General features: G+C 32.0%; 1 protein-coding gene and 1 long non-coding RNA gene across 3 annotated transcripts; both read right to left on the bottom strand.

The window, feature by feature from the left end:
- Positions 1–260: 260 nt before the first annotated feature.
- Positions 261–4120, bottom strand: LOC140864227 (uncharacterized). Its single transcript, XR_012144157.1, has 3 exons — positions 1763–4120; positions 1539–1651; positions 261–1260 (listed from the first exon to the last, which is right to left on the bottom strand). It is a non-coding gene; the product is annotated as an uncharacterized lncRNA (long non-coding RNA).
- Positions 4121–10710: 6590 nt separating this feature from the next.
- LOC140866971 (uncharacterized) lies at positions 10711–13064 on the bottom strand. Of its 2 annotated transcripts, none has more exons than XM_073272038.1 (4): positions 12962–13064; positions 11881–12148; positions 11612–11791; positions 10711–11486 (listed from the first exon to the last, which is right to left on the bottom strand). In XM_073272038.1, exons 2-4 carry the CDS (start codon positions 12100–12102, stop codon positions 10878–10880), a joined length of 1011 nt encoding a protein of 336 aa, XP_073128139.1. In that variant the 5' UTR covers positions 12103–12148; positions 12962–13064; the 3' UTR covers positions 10711–10877. The 2 variants fall into 2 exon arrangements, with proteins under 2 accessions (XP_073128139.1, XP_073128140.1); XM_073272039.1 differs by having other exon boundaries at positions 12730–13011.
- Positions 13065–13418: the final 354 nt, after the last annotated feature.

The following is a 13418-nucleotide window of genomic DNA, read 5'->3' as shown; positions in this document are numbered from 1 at the left end:
ATCACCTTCTTTATATATAGAGGAAATATATATATATATATATATATATATATATATAACACTATTTGATTTTGATTTGATTTTTGTCGTCAAAAAGAAAAATATTTATTTCTTTATCCACTTCACCTACTATCTATTTGGAGGAAAAGATTTGATTTGGGGAGGATTCAATTATTTGAATGACAAATATTTTTCGTGTATTTCAAATCCATTACAATTATCATTATATTATATGCACATAAATTGATGAGTGTCTCCTGTTGAAATGATCTTATATATGCTTATTCGTGATACAGATCGATATGATCCCTATTTGAAACGAAAAATAATAATTTCGTTGGATCTGGCTTATAAAATCGCCCAAATTAGACGCATAACAATCCAAATAAAAACTTTCAATTTTGAATCTCTAAAACCAAGCTGAAAAAGCGAGACCGGGTACCATCTGAAAAATGGACACAGGAAAAACAAGTGTGTGTGGACTTCAAATCAATCTGATTGCTTGGACGAATATATGTTAGTAGAATTTCAAATTCACACACAATTTTAGATACGACTATCCGACATATATATTTTACCATCCAACATTTTATAAATCTAACCTCAAACGACTTTCTGGACGTATTATTGATGCATAAAGTTGAGAGGAAGAAAGATTTTTCTCCTTCCCCCGGTCTCCCATTTTCTCTTCATCCAACCAATGTGTGAAATGTTTTTGTGGCTAAATGCTTTAGGAAAACATGCACGTTTGAAATGTAATGAAGAGAATCAATTCTCCTTTACAATATTTTTGCAATTTTATGCCAACAAGATAACATGGATAGATAACGGTGCGTACTTGGACTAAGCAACAGAGCGACGGACAGGAACTCAGGATTCACAGCACTTGCAAAGACATGAGATGTTTGCAATCGTCGTTTAGCATGTAACTTCCCAAAGTGAAATACTTCCATTTGTGAAATAAAGAAATATGACTTTAAGAAACTATGGAAAGTCATAATAATGATCCCAGAAGACATAAGATGAAAAGTTCAATAGCAATAATATCACGTATAACAACTAATATTGTTAGCGCAATCCTGTATTACAAGATGTGACATGTTTTGTATAATTTTTATTTTTAATAATTAAAATCACCGAATACGTTCAAACTCGACACATACCTTATACACATGGAAATGACTACCAGGATATCGTTGGTGTAAGTGCTCATCCTTCAGGTACTACGAATCAATATCAGCTTAGCGGTAAGTGCTCATCCTTCAGGTAAGAATGCTAAATAAGTTTCTACTGATTAAATGAATCATATTTAACAGCCAAAATCGATACTCATTGACATCAAAGCAAAAGTACAAATTCATTTTGCACAAGTAACTATTCTTCTTTCTTTGCAATTGATATGGTTTCTTTTCTGGGTGGGGAAAGGGAGTTTATACTTGAACTTATGGTAGCCATGCTGCTTTGAATGACTGAAATGTAGGACACCTTCAAGTTCAGCTCATTTGCTCGCCCAACATAGAGATAAAGAAAGCAAGTACCTAACACACGCACGCGCGCACACACACATACACGTATCAATTATCTTCTGACTCAAGCCTGCACCAAATGAAAGTCGAGGGTCTTCCATGTTTAAAGCCCGAATTGAATTGAACTGAAATGGCAGAGTAATAAAAACACTGGTTATCCCAATATGCCATGATCATGTGTAGATATTTAAACTTAAAACAACACTTAAAACATATTACATGTGCATCCATTTTACCTGTTAAGAATTATTTCCAACATATTTTTAGTCAAAGGTACCAGCAACTGTAGACCGTCAATTGAAAACAGCAAAAAAGTGACCCTTCGGCTGACAGCTTCGTTAACAATCAGATTCCTGAAATTCAGCATGAGGTTGAAAACTTGAACGACGTTGAGACTGTAATGTAGGAAACCTGAAGCTACTGGCATGCAAGAACCCAAAGTTACGAAACAAACATGGGCACACTCTGATTTCCTATTATCACAAATAAAAACTAAAAAACAAAGGTTTAGAAACACAAAAAGAATGATATAGCAGTGCACACACTTTTTATTCTAATTGTCTCAAGTATGAAAAGCACAAGCAAGAATCTATATGGCATAAGTGTTGTTCATTGCAGGCAAATTCACCTCAGTCAAAAAAGCATGAAATGAAACCGAAAAATGCCAAAGCTAATGAAGAGTAGTGTCAAAACCACATGTTATACAATATGTTTAACAAAAAAGTATATATCCTAGATAAATATCCCAAGCACTGGTTTTCTGCTCGCAAGTCGCTACTGTTCTGATACAACAAGAATCCATTACTAAATTTTCATACACTCGCGAAAAAACTCTTAGATATGGCCTTATGATATCATAAACACATTGTTCTACCAGCAATATAGTAGCCCAACTTCAAAGATTAAAAAAATGAAAGTTATTTTATTTATTGTACTAATAAGATTAACCGAAAAAATTATCTGCAACAAAACTATGAATCAGAACTCAAATTGCAAAAATGTCTTCTCAGAGCAATCAGTTTGTGCTTAAACCGAATGGTAATCTTCGGTGCTAACCTCCATCCGATGCTGCTTACGTTAAACTTTTTTACTCCAGGAATTCCCGCACAAATTTGTGTTTTCATTCCCAAAGACAAATTGCTGAATGGATTTTAGATTCAACATCGCATAATAAACCCTAGTACATAATAATCGTAGAATAGAAACAAATCTATCAATAAATAGATGGGCACAAATTAATGACGCCAAAGCATGATGTTGACAGCTTGTGAAAAAAGCATAGAAGTGACAATAACTAATAGCAAATGAACTCCGCTCTTTCTATTCAATCACATGGTGCATTTGCAATTATGTAATTCGTATGGTGGATCATAATTGATCCATTTATGCATAGATCAGGATTCGTTTGCGTCATATATTCCTAATTTACTATATGAAGTATTTTTCTAATTAAAGTTCCCTTCATATCAAATCATGGGTTTCCTGTTGGCAAATAATGTTAGTTGCCTGAAATATTTGTTTCGCTTTCACAAATACCTTATTGGGGAACACTAGCTGATTCATAAGTCATAACTATCACTTTGATAAAGAAAAATTGATAAAATGATTAAAATCACTCAAGAACTTTAAAAAAGTAAGATGACACCTCCAACATGCATCTAAATATTATAATACACATAGAGCAAGACTTTAATTTGCATAGAAACAAAAAAGTACAACCTGAACAGAAATACCAGCAGGTTTACCAATCCAATCTTGCAATTACTCATCAGTTGACAAAAAAACTGAAGCTATCAAATCATAATCACTCGATCAATAAATATCAGCCGCAAGGCATCTCTGTCTTTTTAAAACTCTTACAACTATTTCGAATCCATAAAAATCTTCATGCCACCACAAAATTTTCCAAATGGGAGAAAAAAGGAATCACGGCTTCAATAGGGAAGAAAAGTGGCAACCACGTAAATTAGCAGGCACAATTAACTTTAAACTACTGATTTTCTTTTTCTTGCACATGCACGCGTCCTTGTTTAACTGCACGTAAATCTAAAACGTACTCTTAATAGCCCCAAAAAGGATCGACTGTTCTTCATACTACGCACGAGCAGAAATACGACGAATCGATTAAACTCAACGAAGAGAAACGATATCTATCAATCAAAGCAACTGGTGAAGAAAAGTTACAACAAATCCAACAACAAATCACAAGAATCGGTTAGCGTAAACATAATTAATTCGTAACCGAACCATCGGGAACCACAAGACAACGCCGGCGAGGTGTAGCATTCACCGCGATCTCCGATTCAGTTGATGCAAGGCGGGAACCATATTTTCGCCCAAAACAACGCCACGGATTACTCACCGCACGGACAGGCGATCTGGATGGAACCTGATCGCCGAAAATGGCGATTCCGTCGACGGAGGCAGTTCCCGACCTGCACCAAGCGAATTAGAGGGCTCGGCGCGGCAACCAGTGAATCTCCATACACAGAGGCATGATTATGCATGAATAAAAAGCGAAGTATTCGTTCTTCATAGATCTGTGAGACAGAAAAGGAGAGAGGGAGAAGCTCATTTTTGGGGGTGTGAAGATGTGAAAGTGGTTACGGTCATCGGGAATCATGCGGAGTGGGGGATTATTTATTGACGGGATAGACGAATTAAAAACTGCCACGTGTACCTTGCACCGACGGCCTCGTTCGACCTTTTGGAGTAAGAAATTTCTGTCTCATCGTGTGTAATAAGATGAAATACTAGCATAAAGATACTATGTTTATGTAATATTCAAGAGTCTGATTCTTTTTTACGGAAAAAATTGAAATTTTTCATTATTCAATAGTTCAAATTACAGCTTTTTTTCATTCGCGTGAGAAATTTTGCAGTCTCACAGTCCACAGACAAACGGAAAAAATTAAGAAGCAAAACAAGTTATATTATGAGCTATTAAATTTGTCGTTCGCTGGACATGAATAATATTGATGGGCTTGCGTTGTCAATTTGAGAATAAAAAATATGCAAGCTCTTGTGTGGGGTTCATATGTTTTTTATGGATCTGATATGCCAAAATAAATTGAGTCATTGAATTTCGCATTAGGGTACGATTGAATTTCGCATTAGGGTACGATATCATAAACTCAATTATTTGTGTGATACTCTAAGACAACGATTGTTCAAGTATATTGATTTAACATTCTTATATTATGCATCATTAATTATTTTATCAACAAGTCAAAGTATATTAATTTACCATCCTTATATTATGCATCATTAATTATTTTATCAACAAGTCAAACGTTATCTAATAGCGCATCTAAAGATAGATATTTTTCAATACATGTGAGATTCACTAAAAAATGTGAACTTACGTATATTGATAAATATACACTTTACATGGTTCATTCGATGCTGCCAGACGAACTGTACCCGATATGCCAACATCAATGATCCAAAATCATTATGCTATATGTTGCACCTTTCAAATAACCATCCGAACGATAACATCGAATTTTCGATGTAGCAGTTGAATGCAGGCTTGCTTGCGACAATACGCTTGTATTACCATCTTTAACTCTCGTGCTAGTTACAATGGTGTGAAAGTCGTGCGGTAGTTTTTTATTATGATTTATGGGCCTGGAATTTGAGTTAATAACGGTGGCATCCATATATATGATAGTAGTCACTTTGTTGCACACATTGCATGCTAATAATTTATTTTTATAATAAATTTATATTTCAAATAAAATTATTATATTATATATTAAATACAAAAATTGGTGAAAAAATAAAAAAAATAGTTAGATGAAAAAAAAGAAAAAAATCATAATTGAGGGGAAAAATGAGATAGTGGAAGAAAGTGGTTGTGTGTGTTTTTTTTGTTTCTATTTATGTATTATTTTAATGAGCACACCAAAAGACCACACTAAGGGGCTCTTACATAATATATAGGAATAGATTAGTACACTAAGCACATGCATTACATGTGCACGTAATATAATTTTTTGAAAAATGATAATTAAAAATTAAGGTAGTGGGATAGTGGAAGTTTTTGAATGCTAAATTACATTTTTACCTCTTAATCATTGAATATATTTGAAATTATTATAAGGATAAATTTGAAAATCTATTAAAATGACCAAATTTAGTTACTCTAATGGGTTTATCAATTATAATATAGTAAAGATAGTAAAGATATGTTGATTTCCGAAATATGCTTCTTCTTCTTCTTTTCCCCCTTTTTTTTTACGCAATTTATTGCTCATAAATAGATTCAAATCTAATCTTTCTAATTATCTAATCTAATTGATATAAATACATGAGTTGAAATATATAATTCAAATCTAATCTTTCTAATTATCTAATCTAATTGATATAAATACATGAGTTGAAATATATAACAATTAGATTTTTTTATTTTCCATAAAATTGTGAAGCTTATAGTGTGAATATATTTTGACACAAAAAGATATTTTATAAGTCGTGAACGATAACTATTTCATAAGAGATCAAGAGATTGTTTGATTTGAGAAGCTGAGAGGATAAAATTATTATTATTATTTTTTAAAAAATACTTTTCTTAACATTGTCGCGTTTGTTTAGAAAATTCATTTAAAAAAAACACTTAAAAAATATTTTTTTAAAAGTTAGAATTTCTATTTTTTAGGGTTTTTGCGTCTAACTATATTAAAAATTTAAATAAAAACATTTTTATTTAAAATTTATCCAAACTTAAAAATCACTTACCTTTTCAAATAGCACTTAAAAGAGCTGAACTTATTTGAGCGTTTTTTTTTTAAGTTTCAGCTTCTGTATCCAAAATGACTCTAAATCAGCTAAATTAAATATGTTTATTTTTGAGATAACAAGTCTTGTTGACACTATTAAGTTATCGTTTAGTACACATTAGATGTAGAGTTGGATGAGACACAAATTTTTACTCAAATCATATTTTTCTCATTATTTTTTTAAAAAAAACAATGTCATTTCATTGCTCGTTATGAAACAGTATGTGGACAAGATAAAAAAATATTTCCCAACTCACATGGATAGTGGATGATAAGTTTGAAATCATTGGAATTTTACTACTACATCTCTCCACAACAAAAGATTTAATCATTCATAAAAAATGACATTTTTTATAAACTTGTAATTGTGTGCTTTTAGCAAAGACAATTAAGAGATTGTATAATAATAAACACAATAATCTTATAAAATTAAAAACATATCAAAACAACATATTATTCATCTTTACATATTATATATATATAGAGTTTTGATCACATGGGCAACTACCATGGGCAATTACGTGAGCAACAACTGACGTGACACCTTGTACATCCAATGAGTGATTGCCACGTCAGTTGTTGCTCACGTAATTGCCCACCATGTGATCAAAACTCTATATATATATATATATCATGTTTTTATCATACTTTTAGTCATTCCTCATGCATCTCATCCATGATCCTTATAATAAGTTTAAACGAAAAAATATTTAATGAAATCTAACGAAGATATGACTGACTTAGGTATCGGAGGGTAGCTGTTGCTTGTGCTGGATCTATTGATACCCGACCCGACTTTCTTAGTAAGGGAATCTGAAGATCCATTCTATCATACCGAACCTTATAAAAATTTCCGACATCATCATAATTTAATGTTACTGATTTTTAATAATTGAAATTTTTCGTACTAATCGATCCATCTTGGATTTCTATCAATAAATTAAACAAATAAATAAATATTTTATTTTAAGTATCTTATAATATGAAAGATCGAGGGGGAAAAAAGAGTCGAGGTATAGCAAATCAGGCCACCAAATGAGACTATGAGAGCTGTGTACCGATGTTGAAATTTGAAACTAGTCGTACGAAAGCATTATAAACGTAAGTCCATATTTTTGACTTTTTTTTTTTTTGAGAGTATATTTTTGACTTTTTAATACCTAGTTTGAATTGAAATCAGGTATCTACTAAAATGAAATATAATTTTTTTTTAAAAAAATGAAATTGCACATGTTATTTTGCCAAAAATTCAATCTTAAGACGTGTCTTGTTTTAATGAAAAACTCGAACTTGATCCAATTTTGTTCTTACAGTAAGATGTCGATCAACTTATTTGGCTGGTAGCATAATTTTTTTATTTATACTATTTATTAAAGTTAAACGTCCTTCTTTATTAATTATTTTTAATACGGTGATGAAATCTTTTTTGAAATATATATATACTTCTTTATCTATTTTTTTTTTAAGCATAGGCATCGTGACACTCCCATAATATCTCAAAAAAAAAGTTCCATATTTGAAATTAATATAATATCGAATGAACACGGTTGTCCACGCCATTTCATGAGCTAGTCCCCAACATTTTCACCAGTCAAATTTGAATCACTGTTCGAATCCACGATTGATTGATAGATAAATTTTTAGAATAAATATTCACCTTTTTAAATATATATCTTACTGTCTTATTATATTGTAATGGCTCTGTCTTTTAGAATAACTACTTTTGGTCATAAATGTGTGTAGTGTATGGATATAAATACTCTTGATATTAATTAACATATTTAATATTTAAATATTAATATTTTATTTTATATTTCTTAAAAATCAATATGATCATTTTTTAACATCCAAACACACATTCAATGCTACGAATTCACAAACTCTCATATTTTTAAAGATGTTAAAATTTTTAAATTGTATATATTTTTAACTAAAATATAAACTTTACATACATGCAACGCATGCGCTCCGGTGATTAGTACATACAAAGCTCCCGATAATTCTTGAAAAAGCAACTTTGCAACTTTTTGAATGTGTTAAATATATCCATGATTCTCAAAATAATAATAAATCCGGCCATGATGATGATGATCATTGTGTTGGATTTGCGCTATTCATTTTTGCAGTTTGCTTATCTCACTTGCATTCACATCATTAACCAATGTTTGATGTGATAGATTATATTATTTATTTTTATACACAATTTTTTTTATGTAATCCTCTTACAATTATTTTTTATGTAATCCTCTTACAATTAATTTTTTTAGACGATCTTTGATCCGACTCGAAAAAAATTATTATTATTTTTATTAAAAATATTAATTATTTTAGATCTCTGATCTAACTCAACAAAAATTTATTATCTTTTATATATGCCAAAAATATTAATTATTTTTAACTACATATACTCTTCGTTGTCAATACCATTCTCTTGGAAATAAAACGAAGTATAATATAAATAGTTGAATATTTTACTTAAAATATCAAAATAAGAATTAAATTATGATATAATTTTTCCAACAAATTTATATGTAATTTGTGATTAAATATGCAACGTAACCTACTCACTCATGTTCGGTATTTGTCCAAAGTGGTCCAATATTATTGTATGGCATGTGACATTTAATGGATGGATATTTGCGAATCCGAAGTTTTGCTAAAATTACAAATTTATGCAAACGCTTCATTGTTTGTCACCATATTATATATGTTTTTCAGATCTCAATAATAATAATAATAATAACAACATCACCAACGTACGTTGAAAAATATTTGAACCTTCATTTTTTAACAAAAAAGTGATTCAATCCACTGTTTAATCACTAATTAATTATCAAAAAAATTGAAACTTAATCTTAAGAGTTAAGAACACACACGAAAGGGATCGAGACGAGATCGAGACAAGGGCAATATGCAAAATAATTTAAAAACTGATGTGTAATTTTTCTAAGAACGCAAATGTCACTTACCATTCAGATTCAATGTCCTAGTTTCGTTGAATCCTCGTTTCGAATCTTGGGTGGCTTCAAAGTCATTATTCTATTTTATTTTTAACACGAAATTAAAAATAATTCAATTAATTTCAACACCACATTAACTTTAAAATAATTCAATTTCTACGTAAATACAAAAATCCGTTAAAATAACTCTAAACTCAACTCTAAAAAAAATATTCTTGAAATATGTCATCCATAATGTCATTTATAATAATTAAATTATTTCACAAATGACTTAATTTTAAGTTTATTAAAATACATAATTTAAATTTGAATATTTGTATTATCATACTATTTATTTTAAAAAAATTAAAACATTAAATTTTCTTATCTATAAACTTATAAAACCCTAAAATTAATCATACTTTATTTTCTAAAATACCATTTGGCATTTGGCATAACTCGAGTTATGTTTTTGGAGTGATTCTATGTTACATCGGGTGAAGCACACTCTTTTTTGTGTTTTTGTTAAAATGTTCGCGTGAACATCATGCTAAAAAAAATTGAAAGAAATTTTATTCCTTGAAATTTCGGCCCTTGTATTAATTGATATTATTTTGCTTTCTAGACAAGATAATATATTTGGTAAATATTTAGTGTATATTTCGAATATGTCAAAGATATATTTGTCAAAACTTAAATCATGTCGTGATAAGGTAGTTATTAGATATAATATTATTTGATATTATCAAGATTTGATTTACAAAATTTGATAGAGTTTTATTCCTACTAAAACATGTTTCCTTATTCAACTGTATCTAAGGAAATCCTCAAGACTTGGATGCTAATGTATAAAAGGGGTTTTCTAGCACAAGATGAGGATGTTTCAGACAATAAAACATTGCGCAAACTCTGAATAATTCCATTGAAAAATTTGAAGAATTCTGAAGCAAGATTTGCAACCATCGTTGTTGCTTGTTCCCGTGTTGCCGTTCGTGTTAAAGACATCAGAAACAACACTGTTAAAACTGTATTGTTGAAAATTTTTTCTGTCTCTTCAATTTAGGCTACGGAAGTTGTATCTGATTTCTTTTATACTCTGTTTATTTAGGATGCAAATTTGATTTCTCGACTTGTTCAGAAATTTAGGATTTAATGACTTTTCATAAAATTACTAGGATTACTTTATAAGACTGATCTTACATCTACTAGTAATATTTAGCCCTAAGACACCCGCACGAGTTTTATACTCGTGCAAAATTTAATTACTTATGTTTTATTTACGCTTTAAATTTTCGCTGCACTGTGTTATTTGTGATGTTATAACACAAAATACAACACTGTCTATTTTACATAATCAATCACGTACACCGTTTCTTTCAAAAATCATGTCTACCCCGCCTATAATTTTTATTGTCATTTCGCATGTTCGCCCGAACATCTGAAAAAAAAGATAGGGAGTGGTGTAACATAAAATCACCTTGTTTTTGGCATTGTCGAAGCATAATTTAAACTCTTCCGACTCCAAAGAAGAAATCCCTTCCTAGCTAGAAGTAACTCACCGTTGCTACAACAATTTACATCTAATTAAACAAATTGTGTAACACAACCAAAACCATATGAAGCAAGCCCTTTCAAAGGGGAAGCCAAATAAACATTCGTCCCAGACACCTCGAAGCAAGAGGACCCGATACACTAGCAAACACCGGCAACGTCGGATACATCAATATCCCGAGCATAAACCAGTTAAAGCTCAAGAGAGCCACTGCGTCAGTTGTAGGCTTGCGTTGGATGGTGCCGAAGAATTTGACCACACTCCATAACGACATAGCTACAACCGTAAAAAGAGCAAAAACAAGAGGCATGCAAGGATTTTTAGTCTCCCACACGATCATTCCAACTATCAGTGCCAATGTTGCACTAACAAGGCTTTGGGACAAAGCAAGTTCCCTTTGTTTGGCACAAAGGGTATTGGCTTTTGAGACTGTGCCGACAACGTGGTGTTCGATAGGCCACTGAATTTTTGGCTGGTTTTTCATAAACTCGTTCATGTCACTATTATGAACAATTTCTGGAGACATGTTGTGGCTTATGTTTTCGTAGCGACTAGGTGATGATGTTCTTGTGTTCACATAGTTCTTTGTGTGAATACCTTTTCCTTCATTATCTTGACCTTTGTTCTTCCAACGTGATTTGCCTTCAACTTCCTTTATCCTCTTGATTTCATCCTTCAGATTGCGAACCTGATGAATAACCACAAGAAAATTATAGGAAGCTATGCACCTAAAGAATTGTGATGTTTTATAAGTCTCATGGAATTTAAGTCAGGGCAGATTGTTACACAGAAATGTGAGGATCAATACTTTACCTCCCCACTTAAGAGCTCAATCTGAACAATGGCATATTCATGTTCGTTTTCGAGTTCTGTTAACACAGCATCAACCACTCTACACTCTTTGATGGCCATGTGGAGTTGTTTCTCCAGCTCTTTTCGCTCCCACAAAACTTCTTCCAGTTCAGTTTTCACTCGATGGAGTTGCGAATGTAGCTGCAGAGTGGCTGCTCTCGGTTTAATAATTACACCACAGGAAACAAAAAGGTGTTGCAATAAGAACAAGGCTGGAGTCAGAAAATTACCACATTTTCTTTATACAAAGCGGCAAATGCCCGCACCGGGAGAGAGAATATTGATATCACCCAAATTGCAGACCGCCACACTATTACTAAATGAAGATACAGAGCAGCTCTCAGCAGTTCTATCCACGTCTGAACGACTACACAAATGCATTGCAAACCGAATTGACAAGACATAACAACTAGCAATAGAGGCTTCGCCACCAATTCGAACAAAAATGCCATCACGCCCGTGAATCCACACTACTAAATTGCATTTTCAGTATACCTTCTGCATATAATAATGTAGAAAAAGTGCAAGTAAGATCGTTTGTATGCATGGAAAAAATAGCAGATACAGAATATGAATCAAAGTTTTTTAAACAAATATTTTCTGCAGAGCAACAAAGAATAGTCAAGAAAACAAGAAAAAACTTCTTATTAAAAACTTAACATTGCCCTCAATTGATCCTAAAACAACACTAGAGATTTTCTTGGAGTCGTAAGAAATGCAAGTATAGTTATCAAGTGTGGTGCGACTCTTCTTATTTTCTTGAATCATGTTACTACACACATATATATATATCTTGGATTCATCATCTCTTTATCGAACTCGAAGCTGCGGATAAACCAAATCATCACCCAATACAGCAGAGTACAAGTACTTAGGCCTCGGTCAATTAACGACCAATAAGTCAAGAGGATTACAGCCAATATCATTTCCAAGAACTCCCACCTTACCTATATTTTCTTCATTCATCAACAGGTATACATTAATATTAACTCTTAAGTGAGAAAATAGGATAACCAACAAGTAAAACTCTAGCAAGAAGCACAAATAGCACCAAACCCCTTTTAGGAAAAGCATTGTACCTGCATTATTGCCCAGGGAAAAGAAAAACTTTCAATCAACAATTTTTGTTAATTTTCCTTACTTAATACACATGAGTCAGATACTTCTACAAAAACACAGCCACTAATTAAGACACGATCATAAAAATCTCATATTTGGACAAAGAATCACGTAATAAAATAGCGAAACTTCTCGCCAAATAACAAATAATTTGAGTCTCTTTAAGGCACCGGAAATGGTAGACTAATTTACTTGGTTTATTTGATGTGGGACTGTGGGTGATCATGTCCTTCGGAAAAGGAAAAGAATGGCTTCAAATGGGAACTCCCACGAACGAAAGGCAGTTGCCTTCAACTGGGATAAGGTACGGTGAATTCTTGAATCTTCTAAGGCGAGAAAAAGGGCAGACGTGGCGACACGTCGCATTTCCAAGAAAGTGACACGTTTTAGAAAAGATAGGCGTCCATTGTGACGCTGGAGTTTGCAAGAGGCATGGATGGTTGGGATTTTCTATAATCCAATCCAAGGGTGAATTTCACCGGCGGATCTTGACCATTTAGGGTTCGGGAGCTTGTCATTTGAGAACTTTATAGTTAGAACTTGCGAAATAGGATGGATGAGCGGTGGGCCGATTTTCGCAATCCTCCACTATTTAAATTAAATTTGAATTTTTTTATTTTTTAAATTAATAATAAAAAACCCCATGTTG

The sequence above is a fragment of the Henckelia pumila genome, chromosome 4 (assembly GCF_033568475.1).
Source record: "Henckelia pumila isolate YLH828 chromosome 4, ASM3356847v2, whole genome shotgun sequence".
In the NCBI taxonomy this organism is placed as follows: Eukaryota; Viridiplantae; Streptophyta; class Magnoliopsida; order Lamiales; family Gesneriaceae; genus Henckelia; species Henckelia pumila.
This window is presented reverse-complemented; position numbering and strand designations above follow the sequence as displayed.